This window comes from Salvelinus sp. IW2-2015, linkage group LG18 (assembly GCF_002910315.2).
Source record: "Salvelinus sp. IW2-2015 linkage group LG18, ASM291031v2, whole genome shotgun sequence".
Lineage (NCBI taxonomy): Eukaryota > Metazoa > Chordata > Actinopteri > Salmoniformes > Salmonidae > Salvelinus > Salvelinus sp. IW2-2015.
In genome coordinates, this window is record NC_036858.1 from 45592814 (window position 1) to 45611979 (window position 19166).

Genomic DNA, 19166 nt, shown 5'->3' on the forward strand with positions numbered 1-19166 from the left:
CAAGAGCACAGTCGGCACATAGACACAGGACGGGTGACATCATCAAACAATGCTATATGAGACTTCTGCTTTGTCCGTTGTTGGTCAAATTGATACTCTTTTATATAACATCTCCATTGGGCTTCCCTCTGCCTGTACGGTCTCTGTACACGGCCTGCCTGAAACTCTCTAGCCTATAGCTATCACGTTGTGGGGGGGAGGGGGGATTCATACATGATTCTGCAGTGATCTTTTAAAGATTCCTTCTCCATGCAGTCACTAATCATTCTGATGTTCAGTGAAAACAATATGTACACTTGTCAGGATGTATAAAATCCTATGAACATCTGTAATAACTAATACTGTAATGATAAGTATTTTATGTTTTGTTCTTCCAGGAGACCCTCCAGCAGCTGGTGGCGATGCCTCTCCCCAACGTGCTGGTGCTGGGCAGGAACCCGCTCAGTGGTATGTCCTTCATCTGACTGACCTGACAACAATGCACACTGTTACACACTGTTACACACTGTTACATTTCATGGCTGATCAGTGTATAATACACACTCTGTTACACTGGGATATAATGTGCTTTTTGAACCTTTTATAACTTCATTATTGTGCAACGTACATGTAGGTTGTTTGCATTTCACGTTCCCCTTTTATCTTGAAATCAGTTTTCCTTGTGTCAAACCCTTGTGTGTAGATTTGATTTCCCCCAGCTAGAATTAGTATTGGTTATCTTCATAGTACAATATTGGCTGGTGAAATAAAATGAAGATCAAACCAGCCATTGGTTGTATTGTCAAAATACTGTGATTTGGGAAACACTATGCTGGTTTATTGAATCTTGAATCATTCTGCTACTGTGAAACTTAGCTAGTATCTATCTGCGTCTAGAGTCAAGACCTAGACAACGCAGCCATGAAATTCGATACTCCTATGTGCAAAGTATTATCAGACCAACTCAAAGTCCTGAACCAAAACATGTGGCATTCCAGTCTCTTTCCTATGACCTTTGACCCTGGTGGTGTGCAGCGGTGCTGGTATCTGGAGCCATCTGAAAGTGATTGAACATGTGGCTTTTATTATGCAGTCATTAAGGCTCAGTGGGGTATGGGCCTATTATCAGCACTATGGGAATCCACCCCAGGCTCTGATTATTAACCCACTCTGTGCTCAACACTGCAAAACCCCACTCCTCTGAGCCAACTAACTCATCTGATTACCTCTCCCCTCCTGCCCCCCTACCCCAAACTGTCTGTTGAACTCAGACGTGACTTCCACACTGAATATCATTTCGATTCAGTCTGATCCAGCTTCAAAATGGAAAGCACTTTGGCCAGCTACAACACAATGTGCTCCTAAAGGCTCATCTCCTGTTCAATGTGGACAGTCATGCCCTGTTTGTGTCTTTCTAGTGAAACTTCTCCTTGGGTGCAACAATCAAGCCTTTAATTTCAGAGACTGGACATGGGTGTCAGTTTCCTGCCACGTGGAGAGCAGTTTGTACCTACTTTGTATTGCTGACATTGAGATTCTAGTGTGGTCGTTTAGATGCCAGAGGAGTGTCTCTTTTCAGGAACAATGGCAACTGCATGGAGATATGTGCTCTCCAATGACAGGTGGAGGCAGGCCAGAGTGGCAGTCATCAGCAACGCTGTGTGGGGTTGTGGGAAAGTCAGGAAACCTGAAGTCACATTTAGAAACCTGAAGATGGTTTGAGCACCTGGGGCCTCATTTTATAACCGTTACATAAATTGAACACTAAATATCTGTGTGCGCCATTTCTGAAAAGACTGCACACGTGCAAAAAATATTGAGATTGATAAACTTGGCGCACACCATACATGCGTTTTATAAACTTCAATGCAAAATATTAACATGTTCACCTGTTAATCTTATGAACTGTGCTCCCTGTCGGATGCATAGAGCAAAATACTTCTGTAATTTCAAGTTATCTAATAGGCCCAATTTAAATGAGATGCGTGCATGGTAATTTGTTGTGTAGACACTTCGGGAATATGAGCTCCACTGTTTCAGCACAAGGATACTACTTTTGCCTGCAATGCAATACTTCAACCAATAGAAACTGCGTGCACGTGGTCTAAAGTTTGCGCGAGGATAAGCACATTCTCACTTCAAGCTCAGTTTTTATAAATGGCAAGTTTTGCGTGATCTGGGCACACGCATATTTTGTGCATATACAATATTTATAAATGAGGCCCTTGGAGTAGTGGAAATAAGTGATTTATAACATCAGTTTCAGTTAAGTGAAATTAGCAAAAGTATGGTATTTTCTTATCAGGGGAACCATGAGTAGTCCCTGACTCACGTTATAGACCGATATAATGAATAACAATTCTTGGGCCAATTGACAAAATACACTGACTGTACAAAACATTAGGAACACCTGCTCTTTCCATGACACAGCTTTCACATAGTCATTCTATGATCCCTTATTGAAGTCACTTGTTAAATCCACTTCAATCAGTGTAGATGAAGGGGAGGAGACCGGTTAAAGAAGTGTTTTTAAGCCTTGAGTCAATTGAGACATGGTTTGTGTATGTGTGCCTTTCAGAGGGTGAACGGGCAAGACAAAAGATTCAAGTGCCTTTGAATGGGGTATGGTGGTAGGTGCTGGGCGCACCGGTTTGAGTGTGTCAAGAACTGTGACGCTGCTGGGTTTTTCACCTGTATGCCCCAGCGTCACTGAGGCCTTGTGCCCCTGCCCCCTGGTAGGACCCCCCCCCACCAGGTTCCTGTGAACAATGGCTTGGCAGGAACGGTTGCAGCAATGAGGGGTTAGTCACTGTCTGTCTGCCCCTGTGAGTTTCCTGTCAGGAAGAGCGGCGTGTAGCGACCGAGGGAAGGAGCCACACTAGGCGCATACAGCACTATCATAACAAAGCCTGCGGAGTCAAACCTCAGCAGAGCCAGGGCTTCTGAAGGGAATTTCCATCTATTTTAAACCACCCCCTATCTCCTCTTGCTCTCTCTCTCATTTTCTCACCACATCTTGCTCTCTCCCCCATCTCTCTCTTTCTCTCTCATGCTCACTCGCCATGCTTGGTTCAGTCAGCTTCTTAAATTATTCATCCAGCGCCTGCCTGCTCCTTTATCTTCAGCGCTCAAGAAGATTTGCCTTTCTAAATCACTGTACAGGCTTCTGTGTGTAGGCTCTACTGTGTGTGTATGAATCCTTAAGGCTTTCAGCTGGAAGAAAAAGCATTTAGAAGGCATTCGTAACAGCTGGCCTTCTGTACTCAGAATAGAATCCAGAATGGACTACTCTCGTATTCCCTAAAGGACCACACAGATTGTCGATCTGCCGCTTGTTCGGTGTGGTGTGTTTTAGAGACCACCCGCTGATGGACTTCCCGACTGCCAACATTTTTGCACAATTCTACATGAAGAATGGTTGGCAAATTATGGCCTGCACTCGGTTCAGAGGTGCTAAGTACTCTTGGCCGGCAAACGCTATTGTATGTCCTAGCCTTTATAGATGTTGTTTAGCTTTGATGACGTCTTGTGAGGATGGGCCTCAACTTTCTCATTGTCGTCCGTTCCGTCCATATCCTATCTATCAGAATATTATCTTGAGTTATTCATTGCGACCTTAACACTAAGTGACCAATACCCTTCTCCCCTGATTGCTCAGCTCTAGGAAGAGTCTTGGTGGTTCCAAACTTGTTCCATATAAGATTGATGGACACCACTGTGTTCTTGGGGACCTTCAACTTTGCAGACATTTTTTGTTACCCTTTCCCAGATCTGTGCCTCGACACAACCCTGTCTCGGAGCTCTACGGACAATTCCTTCAACCACATGGCTTGGTTTTTGCTCTGACATGCACTTTCAGCTATGGGACCTTATATAGACAGGTGTGTGCCTTTCCAAATCATGTCCAATCAATTGAATGTACCACAGGTGGCTCCAATCAAGTTGTAGAAACGTCTCAAGGATGATCACTGGAAACAGGATGCACCTGAGCTCAATTTGGAGTCTAATAGTAAAGGGTCTGAATACTTATGTAAATAAGGTATTTCGGTTTATTTATTTAATGCATTTGCAAAAAAAATACTGCTTTTGCTTTGTCATTGTGTGGTATTGTGTGTGGATTTGAGAGGGGGAAACAATTTTAATCAATTTTAGAATGTGGCTGTAACGTAACAAAATGTGGAAAACATCAAGTGTTCTGAATACTTTCCAAATGCTCTGTAGGCTACATCCAATAGTTCAACCTTCCAAACCCACTACCTCTGTCACTACACACCCACATGGAGGGATGCACCATAACATACACGAAGAACAAAATGTTGCCATTGATGTTATGGCTGTCCATGAAGATGTACCTACTGGTGGGGATTTACAGTAGTTGTTATTGCTGTGTGGTCCTTTTTTTCTGAATAGACATGCCTGGTTGTCAAAGCCTGTTAGTAATCTGTGTTTATGGCCTTGGGGCTGATGAGCTGGCTTACACACACACACACACGCAGACAGGCAGACCCACCCACCAACCGGCTCATTATTTTACAGTGCAATTCTACAGATTACCTCAACCTTGTTGAGCTTCCTAGCAGCTGTGTAATCATTTCCTCTACATGTGGCTTGGCATCATACCGTACCTAGCTGATTGGATGCTGCAAAATACAGTACAATCTTTTTGGTTCAGGACCTCGCATTATAAGCAAGCAATAGTAGGTTTGCATGTATGTAATAGGGTTACTTGAATGGCTCATCTCAGGGCTGTAGTAAGTATCCTATCTGTGTGACCGGGCTGGGGGGCAGACATCTTTTTAGATTTTTGCAATATGATACAGAAAAAGCTTTGAAATCACAACCAAATCACAATTTGGTTGTGATTTATGAAATGAATTTGAAACGAGGACAATAAAAACTACAGTCAATGAAAATATGTATGGTAGTAAAACACTAATTGACAATCTCTGTCTGCAGAGCAAGGTCTGGAGGAGATGAGGAAGCTGTTGTTGCTGTTGCTTGGCTGTGCTGTCCAGGTAAGTCCTACTGTACACTCATCATCCCCTTAGTCATCTACTGTCAATAGTCTACCATTTACCATTTCCTGTAGGATTAACACTCTTCTACTGATTTGAGTAGCTCTTACTCACTAGTTCCTGACCATCAACAACCTTCGGCTCTATTGTTCAGACGAGTGTTAACACAGCTACAGTTGTATGAGTAAAATTAGTCATTCTCACTCAGACTAGTATTCGTTTCCTCTTCCTCAGCAGAGTTGGCACTATGACAGGTGGTCTGTCCTCTGTCCTGGCAGCAGGCCAGAGAAGGGTCAGAGGGGCTGTCAGAGGGTGTGTCTGCTCAATGGGATGCTCTGTATGCCCTGACCCGACCCTTGTCTCTGTCTTTGCCCTGGGCCTGGCTAGAGTAGCACTGATGATGCATCATACTTAACCCCTGGCCAGAGAGACGCTAACCTCACACAGTCATTCTCGTTCACACTTAGCTCACTGTTTTAGGGAGTTCTGACCTAGGATACTTCTTCAAGGACTCCTGATAGGGAAATATGCGTGATGTGTGAAGTCAGTGTTGATTAAATGTTGTTTTCTAGATCATAATTGTTAGGTGACACTGTTCTTTTACAGGGTAACTTGATTTCTAGCTGAATTCCTGGTGGTTTTAGTCGTGTTTGACCAAAAAATGAAAATCACAGTTTTTTTCTTTTTCTTTGCAAAATAACTTTGGGGGGGAAATCAGTTGCGGGCCGGTTATGGCCTGCGGGCCGCCTGTTGCTGACCCCTGACCTACATATTCCTTCACAGGCATTTTTCCTCAAAGCCAACCAATCAGAACCCAGGCCATTCTCCTGTTAAGACCATGTAATAATTCAATGCTGAAGCATTAAAAAATAAACTAATGGGACCGGCGCCATTGACAACTACTAGTGCCGTTGCTAACTAGTAAAGCTAGGTCCATGAATTGTAAAGAGTTATGGGATATTAGAACCCTGTTGTCTTAACCTTGTAATCTTCAACCTCGACGTTAGCTAGCTGGCTCGATGTCTTTTTTTCTGGCTTTCGCTTAAAATGCATTTTTCACCAACCTGATATCTGTTTCAGAACGCTTGCCTTCTGCCTAGGCAGCATAGCGACAATATTTTAGCTGCTCCCATGGTTGATTCAGAGTGGTAGAACCTGCTGTATTGTGACGCTGGTGTCTTAATCTTCCCATCTTCAACCTAGCCTGTGTTCAGGAAGCTGACCTCGCAAAGACCTCTCTAATTCCACTCTCCAGACTGTCATCCAAACCCCAAACTTCCTCCTTTTGTTTGCAGTGTGAGAAGAAAGAAGAGTACATCGAGAGGATCCAGACCCTAGACTTTGACACAAAAGCTGCCATAGCATCTCACATCCAAGAGGTATGATAGACGGATATATAGATATATCTATATATCTCATTTTGTGAAGGCATCCAGTTCAAACATAAACCCTGGCGTCTCGTGTGTCTGTTTTGGGCCATCTTTTTGTAAAAGGAAACTTGAGTTCTTGTAGGACAGATCTGTGAGCTTTTCAGCCAAATTTGTCACTGCCCTCCACAGCAGTTTGAGTTCAAGTAAATTAGTTTGCTTCCCATTGCTTTCAACACATTTGTTCTGTGTATTGGCTGGCAAGAGTGTGATGACTCTGCTAATGCTGTTGTTTTGAAGGTGACGCACAACCAGGAGAATGTTGTGGACCTACAGTGGCTGGAGGGGGGTGACCTGCCCCCAGAGGACCTGGACTCCTTCTCCAGGAACATGGCCTTCCATCTCAAACGCCTGGTGGACGAGAGAGACGACCAGCTGGAGGTACATGTCTGAAACCGGGCACATTGGTGCCTTTTTAACTCCACTCAAGTGGTTAGAGCGTTGGGCCAGTAACCGAAAGGTTGTTAGATTGAATCCCCGAGCTGACAAGGTAAAAATCTGTTCTGCTCCTGAACAAGGCAGTTACCCCACTGTTCTTAGACTGTCATTGTAAATAAGAATTTGTTCTTAACTGACTTGCCTAGTTAAAATAAGGCACTAAAGTAAAATTGCCCCAAAATTTGGCTAAGAAATATCCTGAATACAAAGTGTTATGCATGCATTCTGTGCTCAGTCAATAATTTAGATATGAGAAACATACACCATTATTTAGTGATCACACGGGGAGAAGCTCTTTTCGCACCCCTCTTTTATAGCTCAATAATCTCAATATTTTAAGATCAAAATGGCAAATATTGCCAAAAAGGAACAAGCTTGCATCCCTGTAGACAACTCAGACGAGGACCCGGATCATGTATCCTACACACAACTTCTATACTTGACACATGTATCCCTCCCTCCTTACTTGAAGTGACCAGCCCAAGTAATCTAACAGATTTGGATGGGTGAAAACACGGCTCTCACCAAATTGCTTTCAACAGTGTTAGATCATTGATCACAATGAGGGACAAAGCAGTTGTCAGACAGAGTATTGAGGATACTGACAGTGTGTATTGCAGTCTATATATATAGTCTACCGTGACACCTTGTTATTGAACAGTAGAACCTATGTTGTGTCAGGCTCCCCTGCTGTTCTGTCTGCTCAGTCTGGGAGGTGTGAGTTTAGGGAGATGACTCTGATTAGGACGGACCTCAGAGGAGGAGGAGCAGCAGCACCTAGCCACCAGGATCAGTCACTTAAATGGAAACCCCAAACATAATGAAAAGCCCAGTGCTAATGCAGTTAAGGCTCAAGTATCGGCACACAACAAGGGTATATTAGGCTGGGTTCGGAGATAAGAGTCACAAAAGGCATTGGTTTAAAATTGTCTGTGACAACATATCGTCATTGTAGTTCACCACGCAGCCCTCCTCTCTCATCGTCCGTTCATAACCCAGTGGCTACGCAATGAAATGGGCTTTTAATGAAGAGCGTCTAGCCTCCAGTGGAGATCCTTATAATCCCACCTCCTTCTCCCTGCCCCCCTAGCCCATAGGATGCTGGGACTGCTGCTCTACCAGGCTTTGGCAACTGTACAGGTGGGCTGTCCTTAATCAGACTGCTCTGGGTTCAATTCACACACACACCCCAACCATACACACAAACTGATGCACATGCCATAAAAATGCACAGACAACATCGCACCATACAGACTCTATACAGGCCGTTAACTCATTGAGACAACATTTTATGTATTTTATTTTACCTTTATTTAAACAGGATGCATATTTTGGAGTATTTGTATTCTGTACAGGTGTTTGTATTCTAGTATTGTAGTATTCTGTATTCTGTTCTTTTCACTCTCTCAATTAGGTTAGTATTGTGGAGTAACTACAATGTTGTTGATCCGTCCTCAGTTTGCTCCTATCACAAACCCTGTGTGGTATCACGATACCACTCTGTATCGTGATACTTGGCCATCGTTAGTAACATTTTGGTGTAGTGACAACCCCACTCTGAAAATAGGCAGTTTACACAGAAAATGTTTTGTCACCTTCTTGGGCCTTCACCAGTTTGCATCCCTGGTCTAACTGTTATGGTGTTGTGTGTCCTTCCAGACCATTGTGGAGCTGACCCAGGAGAGGGACTGTGGACAGTACTCTCCCCCGCCCCTCTTTGCCCAGTCGCCCAACGACTCGCCTAGCATGCGCCGCACAGAGAGCCGCCAGCACCTGTCTGTGGAGCTGGCCGACGCCAAGGCCAAGATCAGACGCCTGCGCCAGGAGCTGTAAGTACCCTCATTTGGCCTTTCTCCAGCTCCATTGGCCCTTTTTAGTAAGTCTGTGGTAGACTGCAAACACTGTTGGACCTCCCAGGATCTCTTAACACATCATTGGTTCTTACAAGTTCTATAAGCTTCGTACAAGTATCCTAAGAGTACTGTAGGTGCCTCGTGTTGTCTAGCAGAGTGTCTCTAAATGTGAAACTCTGCATTCATCTACTGCTGTCTCGTGACTGCCTAGTAATGGAAAACAACCCAGTACGGTGTGTCATTGGAGCTAGGAACCGTGACTCAGCTCTCTGTCTGAGTATCCCATTCTCTGTTCGCCAGTTCATGGAGCACTCTAATGCTGACCGGAGAGAACCGCAAAAGCAGGACGCTAATTACGGAACTTAAAGTTTTATGTCAGCGATATTGTTAAAGAAGAATACATTTCCTCTTGCCTCTCAGTAGGAAACAAATGGTTCTACACTACTGTTCTGATGCCGTAGTGCTAGACCTTCATTGTTGTCATAAATAATTGAACTTCCTCTTCAGAGTCCATTAACCCTGGGCAGAGACAAAGGCCAGTGGTCAGTTTATCAAAGGGAGGGGTTTTTACGAGAAGCATTCTCTGTTTCAGACGGAAGTGTTTTCTAGGATGCAAAAAACTGAGGCGCTGACTCTGGAATCTCTTAATCAAGTCGATCATAACATTGATACGGTTGGGGTTCTGTAATGCAGGCTTCTTAGTGCTGGGTCGAACCGGTTCTGAGGTACTTTTGGTAATGTAGTGTATGTGGACACCTGCTCGTCGACTTTCATTACAAAATCATGGGCATTAATATGGAGTTGGTGCCCCCCTTTGCTGCTATAACAGCCTCCACTCCTCTGGGAAGGCTTTCTACTAGATGTTGAAACATTGCTGCGGGGACTTGCTTCCATTCAGCCACGAGCATTAGTGAGGTTGGTCACTGATGTTTGGCGATTTAGACCTGGCTCCTCGCAGTTCCAATTCATCCCAAAGGTGTTCGATGTGGTTGAGGTCAGGGCTCTGTGCAGGCAAGTCAAGTTCTTCAACACTGATATCGACAAAACATTTCTGTATGGACCTCACTTTGTGCGTGACGGCATTGTCATACCTTCCCCAAACTGTTGCACAGATTTGTCTAGAATGTCTTTGTATGCTGTAGCGTTAAGACTGCCTTTCACTAGAACTAAGGGGCCACCAAACTTTACAATTGCCACTATGAAATCGGGCAGGTAGCGTTCTTCTGGAATCCACCAAACCCAGATTTGTCCGTTGGACTGCCAGATGGTGAAGTATGATTCATCACTCCAGAGAACATGTTTCCGCTGTTCTAGAGTCCAATTGGTGGCGTGCTTTACACCACTCCAGCCAACACTTGGCATTGTGCATGGTGCTCTTAGGCTTGTGTGTGGCTGCTTGACCATGGAAACCCATTTCATGATGCTCCCGACAAACAGTTATTGTGCTGTCATTGCTTCCAGAGGCAGTTTGGAACTCTGTAGTGAGAGTTGCAACAGAGGACAGACAATGTTTACGCGCTTCAGCACTCAGCGGTCCCGTTCTGTGAGCTTGTGTGGCCTACCACTTTGCGGCTGAGCTGTTGTTGCTCCTAGATGTTTCTACTTCACAATAACAGCACTTACAGTTGACTGGGCAGCTCTAGCATGGCAGAGATCTGATGAACTGACTTGTTGGATGGGGGGCATCCTATGACTGTGCCATGTTGAAAGTCACGGAGCTCTTCAGTAATGCCATTCTACTGCCAATGTTTGTCTATGGCGACTGCATGGCTGTGTGCTCGATTTTATACACCTGTCAGCAACGGTCACTTAGAAATGTCCTTGTTTTTGAAAGAAAAACATTTTTAGTTTTTTTTCCATTTTAAAACTAGACACTAATATACTTGTTCTCTTGCTCAGTTGTGCACAGGGGCCTCGCACTCCTCTTTCTATTCTGGTTTGAGTAGTACACAGCGTTGTACGAGATCTTCAATCTCTTGGCAATTTCTCACATGGAATAGCCTTCATTTCTCAGAACAAGAATAGACTGACGAGTTTCAGAAGAAAGTGCTTTGTTTCTGGCCATTTTGAGCCTGTGATCGAACCCACAAATGCTGATGCTCCAGATAATCAACTAGATACTCACTCCATCACTCTCCTACTTGGTCAAATAGCCCTTACACAGCCTGGAGGAGTGTTAGGTCATTGTCCTGTTGAAAAACAAATGATAGTCCCACTAAGCGCCCACCACATGGGATGGTGTATCGCTGCAGAATGCTGTGGAAACCATGCTGGTTAAGTGTGTCTTGAATTCTAAATAAAACACTGACATTGTCACCAGCAAAGAACCATCAACTCCTTATCCGTTCTTCACACATGCGGAGATCATTCATTCACCTACTCTGCGTCTCACAAAGACATGGCAGTTGGAACCGAAATCAAAAATTTGGACTCATCAGACCAAAGGACAGATTTCCACTGGTGTAATGTCCATTGCTCGTGTTTCTTGGCCCAAGCAAGTTTCTTCTTATTATTGTTGTCCTTTAGTAGTGGTTTCTGTGCAGCAATTCGACCATGAATGCCTGATTTCAGTCTCCTCTGAACAGTTGATATTGATGTGTCTGTTACTTGAACTCTGTTACTTTATTTGGGCTGCAATTTCTGAGGTGCAGTAAATTCTAATGAACCTGTCCTCTGCAGCAGATGTAACTCTGGGTCTTCCTTTCCTGTGGCGGTCCTCATGAGAGCCAGTTTCATCATAGCGCTTGATGGTTTTTGCAACTGCACTTAAAGAAACTTTCAAAGTTCTTGAAATGTTCTGTATTTACTGACCATGTCTTAAAGTAATGATGGACTGTCGTTTCTCTTTGCTTATTTGAGCTGTTCTTGCCATAATATGGACTTGGTCTTTTACCAAATAGGGCTATCTTCTGTATACCACCCCTACCTTGTCACGACACAACTGATTGGCTCAAACGCATTAAGAAGGAAAGGAGTTTTAACAAGGCCCACCTATTACTTGAAATGCATTCCAGGTGACTACCTCATGAAGCTGGTTGAGAGAATGCCAAGAGTGCAAAGCTGTCATCAAGGCAAAGGGTGGCTACTTTGAAGAATCTCATAAATATATTTGGATTTGTTTAACACTTTCTTGGTTACTACATGATTCCATATGTGTTATATCATAGTTTTGATGTCTTCACTATTATTCTACAATGTAGAAAATAGTACAAATAAAGAAACCCTTCGACTAGTACTGTATTTATGTACTGTATCTTTTTTTTTATTCCATAAGATATCCAGAATATCAGAGTGACGCGGCAGACTATTTCTCTGCAGGAGTGCGAGTGCATATATTGTAGTCTCGTATGTGTGTGGAGATGTTATTGCCGTAGATGGCCACAGACCCCTCCAGTCACCCAGGCCTGATGCTGGGTCAGATGTCTGAGGATTTGGCCCAGATCCGATGATGCCGTGCAGAGGCATGTTATTTTTTTATGCGTTTTTGACCTACTTACGCAGTTCCTATTGAATTCCACTTGCTTTCATCCGATTTCTGGCCATTGTTGACTCTGGCGCACCAACACTAGAGGGAAGGGGAACTGGCCATTCTCTGCCAAAGGCATGCTTTAAAACACAATAAATACAGATTCAGTTCTACTGAAGGTCCTTTTGAGGGCCCAGTAAAGTGACCATACATCCTGCAGAATGTCTTTAGAAAATATGGCTTAATGTTCGTATTTTTTTTTTTTTTTTGCCTAAATATGAAACCTGTTAAGAGGAATGCAGGAATAGATTGTGTAGAAATAGATTATGATATAGCCCCTAAAGACTCAATCTCAATCCTGTCAGGTCCTGTGGAACTACAGTAGGGTGCATTTTCTATTGTGAATGTTAGACTGTAAAATGCAGGTAGACCATGGTACCATGGTTGTTAGTGTGACTCAGAGCTGCTGCAGGCTCAGTGCTGTCACCCACAGTGGATGAGCAGCTTTCTGTTAGGCCTAGGCTGTCAACTACTCTCTTTGTTAGGGCCTTAAAGAAACATGGAATACAGTGAAAGGTGTTTTGCTGCTTGGGCTGAATGTCTGATGACAGGATCTATGGTGGGATGGGATTAGATGAAAGGACTCTAAACACAAGGGGTACACACTTGGTGTGTGTGTGCTCACCAAAAGCAGCTGAAGAAACAGAAGCATAACGTGAGTTTTATTCCATACTCGAAGCTAGCTGCTCAAGCCTCTGATTTCAACATGCACATCACAGGAAGCATAGAACAGAACAGTGATAATAATTCCTACAAGCAGCAAAGCCAGTACAGATCGCTAATCTAGCAGGCCATAATAAATTATGTTCAGTGGACCAAGGAGTCTGGAAAGCATCTCCACTCATCTGAAGAATGTACAGGTCTCTTCAAAGCTTTGTGTGGCACATTCTTAATTCCTCACCGACCAGGAGCTTGCAGGACTGGCCACCCTCAGCCTCATCAAGTCCCAACCTGTATTTTGGTTCCATTGCCTGTCTAATGTAGTGTTACAATCACGCAAACCCATTAACAGTCGAATATTTTGTCAGATGAGCTCTATTTGCTGCTAAATCTGGGTTGAGGGGGTTTGAAGTCCGTCTAGTCAGAGACGGAGCGAGGAAAGGAATCTGTTGGCCTGTTGCTCACTTAACATCTGGTGATCTGGATTTGCTCTGTTATAAAGAGCTGGTGGAACTAAAGCAAGGCAGCTCTAAAGTTAGAGATTTGCATGTCATAGGGGAGCTTATTGTGAGGTCATTTGTAGGTTGTGTTTGTGGTCCTACTTTGTATATTTTCAGTTGAGCTATGTTTGTTGTCCTGAGGAAAGAGTTGCTCTGTCACAGTTAAAGTTGTAAAATAACACACAGGCGTTTTTGTTTTTTCCCACTCAAGTTCATTGACTTGCCTCTGAAGGAAATGTATGCTTGGTTCTTTTTTCCCAAGTACAAATCAGGTTGTTTTCATGTGATCAAAAAGACAGAAGACGTACTCACACACTCATGTCAATTGTTCATTACACATATAAATGAATTATCCTCACCTGCAGAGTCTGAATAGCTCCTAAGAATGTCAAATATAATCCACTATGCACTGTATATAATTTGGTAATTAACCACGCCCCCAACCCACACAGGCAGAAGTAAACAAGCTGACCTGACCCGGTAAGGACAGAGGTCCATGGATTCCTATCTGCTGGGTAAACACCTTGGTTTGTACTAACCAATGAGTTACATGGCCTAAGTAAAAATTCCAGTTTTTCAAGACTACTTTAGAGAAAACATAAATAAATATAGCTGTGAGCAGCAATAAACGGGATACATAGGACAGAAAGCAAGCACTTTAGTTCCTACATGATATCTTTATGTGCAGTCAGTGAAGGCATTACCATGTTTATCTCTCAAATTGTTGAGGTTTACTTTATTGAAATCAAAAGCATATTTAGGATAGTGTTAGAGCACAATCCATTGTACAACAAACCTTTTTACACACTATAGCAATTGATTTATTCAAGACAGCAATTTAGAATAAAAATGTTGGTATTTGTTCATTTGCACACACTAGCAATAAACTAATATACAGTGCATTCAGAAAGTATTCAGACCCCTTGACTTTTTCCACATTTTGTTACATTACAGCGTCATTCTAAAATGTTTTCCTCATCAGTCTACACACAATACCCCATAATGACAGTGAAAACAGGTTTTTGGACATTTTTGCAAAAGTATTAAAAATAAAAAACATTCCTTGTTTACATAAGTATTTAGACCTTTTGCTTTGAGACTTGAAACTGAGCTTAGGTGCATCCTGTTTCCATTGATAATCCTTGATATGTTTCTACAACGTGATTGTCCACCTGTAGTAAATTCAATTGATTGGACATGATTTGGAAAGGCACACATCTGTCTATACAAGGTCCCACAGTTCACAATGCATGTCAGAGCAAAAACCAAGCTATGAGATCCAAGGAATTGTCCGTAGAGCTCCGAGACAGGATTGTGTCAAGGCACAGATCTGGGGAAGGGTACCAAAAAATGTCTGCAGCATTGAAGGTTGAAGATCCCCAAGAACACAGTTGGCTCCATTCGTAAATGGAAGAAATTTGGAACCACCAAGACTCTTCCTAGAGTTGGCCACCCGGCTGAACTGAGCAAGTGGGGGAGAAGGGCCTTGGTCAGGGAGGTGACCAAGAACCTGATGGTCACTCTGACAGAGCTCCTGAGTTCCTCTGTGGAGATGGGAGAACCTTCCAGAAGGACCACAGTCTCTGCAGCACTCAACCAATCAGGCCTTTATGGTAGAGTGGCCAGACGGAAGCCGCTCCTCAATAAAAGGCACATGACAGCCCGCTTGGAGTTTGCCAAAAGGCACGTAAAGACTTAGACCATGAGAAACAAGATCCTCTGGTCTGATGAAACTAAGATTGAACTCTTTGGCCTGAATGCCAAGCATCACATCTGGAGGAAACCTGGCACCATCCCTACGGTGATGCATGGTGGCAGCATCAGGCTGTGGGGATGTTTTTCAGAGGCAAGGACTGGGAGACTAGTCAGGATCGAGGGAAAGATGATTGGAGCAAAGTACAGAGAGATCCTTGGATGAAAACCTTCTCCAGAGCGCTCAGGACCTCAGACAGGGGTGAAGGTTCATCTAACAGGACAACGACCCTAAGCACACAGCCAAGACAATGCAGGAGTGGCTTCGGGACAAGTCTCTGAATGTCCTTGAGTAGCCCAGCCAGTGTGTAGCATCATACCCAAGAAGACTCGAGGCTGTAATCACTGCCAAAGGTGCTTCAACAAAGTGCTGAGTAAAGGGTCTGAATACTTATGTTAAAGTGATTCTTTTTTTTCCTTCAGTTTAATTTTTATTTGTAATAAATTTGCAAACAATTCTTAACCTGTTTTTGCTTTGTTATTATGGGGTATTGTGTGTAGGATTGATGGGGGGGGGGGGGGGCTGACTATGTAATCCATTTTAGAATAAGACTATGTAATCCATTTTAGAATAAGGCTTTACATTTAGATTTGTGTCATTGGACTAGACACAATCTTTACAAATGTAAAACCTTAAGTCGCATGGACTCTGTGTATAATAGTTGTTTGACATGATTTTTGAATGACTACCTCTGTACCCCATTTGACCAATTATCTGTAAGGTCCCCAGTCAAGAAGTGAATTCGCAAAAAGGGAACCTGGATGGGTAAAAAAATAAAGCAATACATTGAATATCCATTTGAGCATGATGAATTTATTAATTACACTTTGGATAATGTATCAATACACCCAGTCACTACAAAGATACAGGCGTCCTTCCTAAGTCAGTTGCCGGAGAGCAAGGAACCGCTGGTGACTTTAAAACAGAGTTAATGGCTGTGATAAAAAACTGAGGATGGGTCAGTAACATTGTAAACTCAGCAAAAAAAAGGTCCTCTCACTGTCAACTGCGTTTTATTGTCAGCAAACTTAAGGTGTAAATATTTGTATGAACATACGATTCAACTGAGACAAACTGAACAAGTTCCACAGAAATGTGACTAACTGGAATAATGTGCCCTGAACAAAGGGAGGAGGGGGGGGGGGGTAGAAATCTAAAGTAACAGTCAGTATCTGTGTGGCCACCAGCTGCAGTAAGTACTGCAGTGCATCTCCTCCTCATGGACAGCACCAGATTTGCCAGTTCTTGGCTGTGAGATGTTACCCTTCACTCTTCCACCAAGGCACCTGCAAGTTCCCGGACATTTCTGGGGGGGAATGGCCCTAGCCCTCACTCTCCAATCCAACAGGTCCCAGACATGCTCAATGGGATTGAGATCCGGGCTCTTCGCTGGCCATGGCAGAACACTGACATTCCTGTCTTGCAGGAAATCACGCACAGAACGAGCAGTATGGCTGGTGGCATTGTCATGCTGGAGGGTCATGTCAGGATGAGCCTACAGGAAGGGTATCACATGAGGGGGGAGGATGTCTTCCCTGCAATGACGACAAGCTCAGTCCGATGATGCTGTGACACACCGCCCCAGACCAGTCCTGTCTGGTCCAGCGACAGTGGGTTTGTGCCCGTAGGCGACGTTGTTGCCGGTGATGTCTGGTGAGGACCTGCCTTACACCAGGCCTACAAGCCCTCAGTCCAGCCTCTCTCAGCCTATTGCGGACAGTCTAAGCACTGATGGAGGGATTGTGTGTTCCTGGTGTAACTGGGGCAGTTGTTGTAGCCATCCTGTACCTGTCCGCAGGTGTGATGTTCGGATGTACCGATCCTGTGCAGGTGTTACACGTGGTCTGCCACTGCAAGGACGATCAGCTGTCCGTCCTGTCTCCCTGTAGCGCTGTCTTAGGCGTCTCACAGTATGGACATTGCAATTTATTTCCCTGGCCACATCTGCAGTCCTCATGCCTCCTTGCAGCATGCCTAAGGCACATTCACGCAGCTGAGCAAGCACCCTGGGCATCTTTCATTTGGTGTTTTTCAGAGTCAGTACAAAGGCCTCTTTAGTGTCCTAAGTTTTCATAACTGTGACCTTAATTGCCTACCGTCTGTAAGCTGTTAGTGTCTTAACGGCCGTTCCACGGGTGCATGTTCATTAATAGTTTATGGTTCATTGAACCATGGGAAACAGTGTTTAAACACCTTTACAATGAAGACCTGTGAAGTTATTTGGATTTTTACGAATGATCTTTGAAAGACAGGGTCCTGAAAAAAGGATGTTTCTTTTTTTGCTGAGTTTAGTTACTCCACAATACTAACCTCATTGACAGAGTGTAAAGGAAGCCTGTATAGAATAAAAATATTCCAAAACATGAATCCTGTTTGCACTGAAGTAAACCTGCAAAAAATGTGGCAAAGAAATTAAATGTTTATCCTGAATACAAAACGTTAAGTTTTGGGGCAAATCCAACACACATCATTGAGTACCACTCTTCATATTTTCAAGCATGGTGGTGGCTGCATCATGTTATGGGTATGCTTGTCATTGACAAGGACTAGGGAGTTTTTTGGGGGATAACAATAAATGGAATAGAGCTAAGCACAGGCAAAATCCTAGAGGAAAACCTGATTGTCTACTTTCCAACAGACACTGGGAGACGAATTCACCTTTCAGCAGGACAAACTACAACACAAGGGCAATTATACACTGGAGTTGCTTACCAAGACGACATTGAATGCTCCTGAGTGGCCTAGTTACAGTTTGACCTAAATTGGCTTGACAATGGCTGTCTAGAAATTATCAACAATCAACTTGAAAGAGCTTGCAGAATTTTAAAAGGAATGTGCAAATATTGTACAATCCCAAGTGTGCAATGCTCTCATAGCTGTAATTGCTGCCTAAGGGGATTTTATGTAAATGAGATATTTCTGTGTTTCAGTACATGTTTTTATTCAGGCTGTAACACAACAAAATGTGGAATAAGTCAAGGGGTATGAATAATTTTCTGAAGGCACTGCAAGTAATGTAATAGAATGAACAGTACCTGTCAAATAAATGCAAATCAAACAAACCACATCCATCAATGGAAAGATCTTCAGCTCTTCTTTATTTCTGCGTGTCTCTTGAGTCACTCCCCATTCTCCACCATCCATCTCTGTTTTCCAGTCTTATAAAAGGCAGACTGTTGAATCTCCCTCCAATACCATGTACACTTGGGCTAGGCAGTAGATATTTTCCTGACACTCCAGGAAAGCCGGTATGTGTTGGAGGACTGTTAGGGCCTTTCAGTGGCTGATGGCAGAACTTGTACAGACGGCCTGAGGTATCCACCCGCTTCTGGATCTCTTTCTCCCTGTGGTGCTTGGCCAGTAGCCCATCAACAGCCATTGGCCGTGGCCTTGGTCCAGGACGAACTCCTGTCTTGTTGCCGGTCAGGGAGAAGCTTTCAAGGGGCAGTGGTGGCGTGGCTGGCAGATGTCTGCGCTGCTGGGGCCGGATCGTTCTCAGCAGGGAGGAGAGCAGAAAGTCATGCATGTCCGTCCTCTCCTGAGATAGACAAAGAATTACCTTAAGTGATAATAATCACACAGCTAAACTACGTGAGTGGCGGAGAGGTAATTGTGTGATCATGTCGCTATGCTCTTTTTTTTTTTTTTTTTTTTGCGTTCAGTCACTAGGCACATGGAGCTTTTTTACGTTGTCTTTTTGTAAACGTTTAACTTGCTTTATCATGTGTGTTAGTAATGCGCGGTTTGACTCAAGAGAAAACAATGCATTAAAAATGAAGTATGAGGACACCGCTTCAAATCAGTGGATTTGGGTATTTCAGCCACACCTGTTGCTGACAGGTGTATAAAATTGAGCACACAGCCATGTAATCTCTCATGACAAACATTGGCAGTAGAATGGCCTGTACTGAAGAGCTCCGTGACTTCCAACGTGGCACCGTCATAGGATGCCACCTTTCCAACAAGTCAGTTTGTCACATTTCTGCATGCTAGAGCTGCCCCGGTCTACTGTGTT

At 43.7% G+C, this 19166-nt stretch overlaps 1 protein-coding gene across 6 annotated transcripts in view; it reads left to right on the top strand.

The window, feature by feature from the left end:
* Nucleotides 1-19166, top strand: part of ccdc88ab (coiled-coil domain containing 88Ab) — an 88139-nt gene that overhangs the window by 33890 nt on the left and 35083 nt on the right. For all 6 annotated transcript variants that reach the window (XM_070448545.1, XM_070448547.1, XM_070448544.1 and 3 more), the window contains 5 exons: nucleotides 378-447; nucleotides 4936-4994; nucleotides 6290-6373; nucleotides 6662-6802; nucleotides 8519-8688. In XM_070448545.1, coding sequence (XP_070304646.1) covers nucleotides 378-447; nucleotides 4936-4994; nucleotides 6290-6373; nucleotides 6662-6802; nucleotides 8519-8688 — 524 coding nt within the window. The remainder of the gene's footprint in view (nucleotides 1-377; nucleotides 448-4935; nucleotides 4995-6289; nucleotides 6374-6661; nucleotides 6803-8518; nucleotides 8689-19166) is intronic.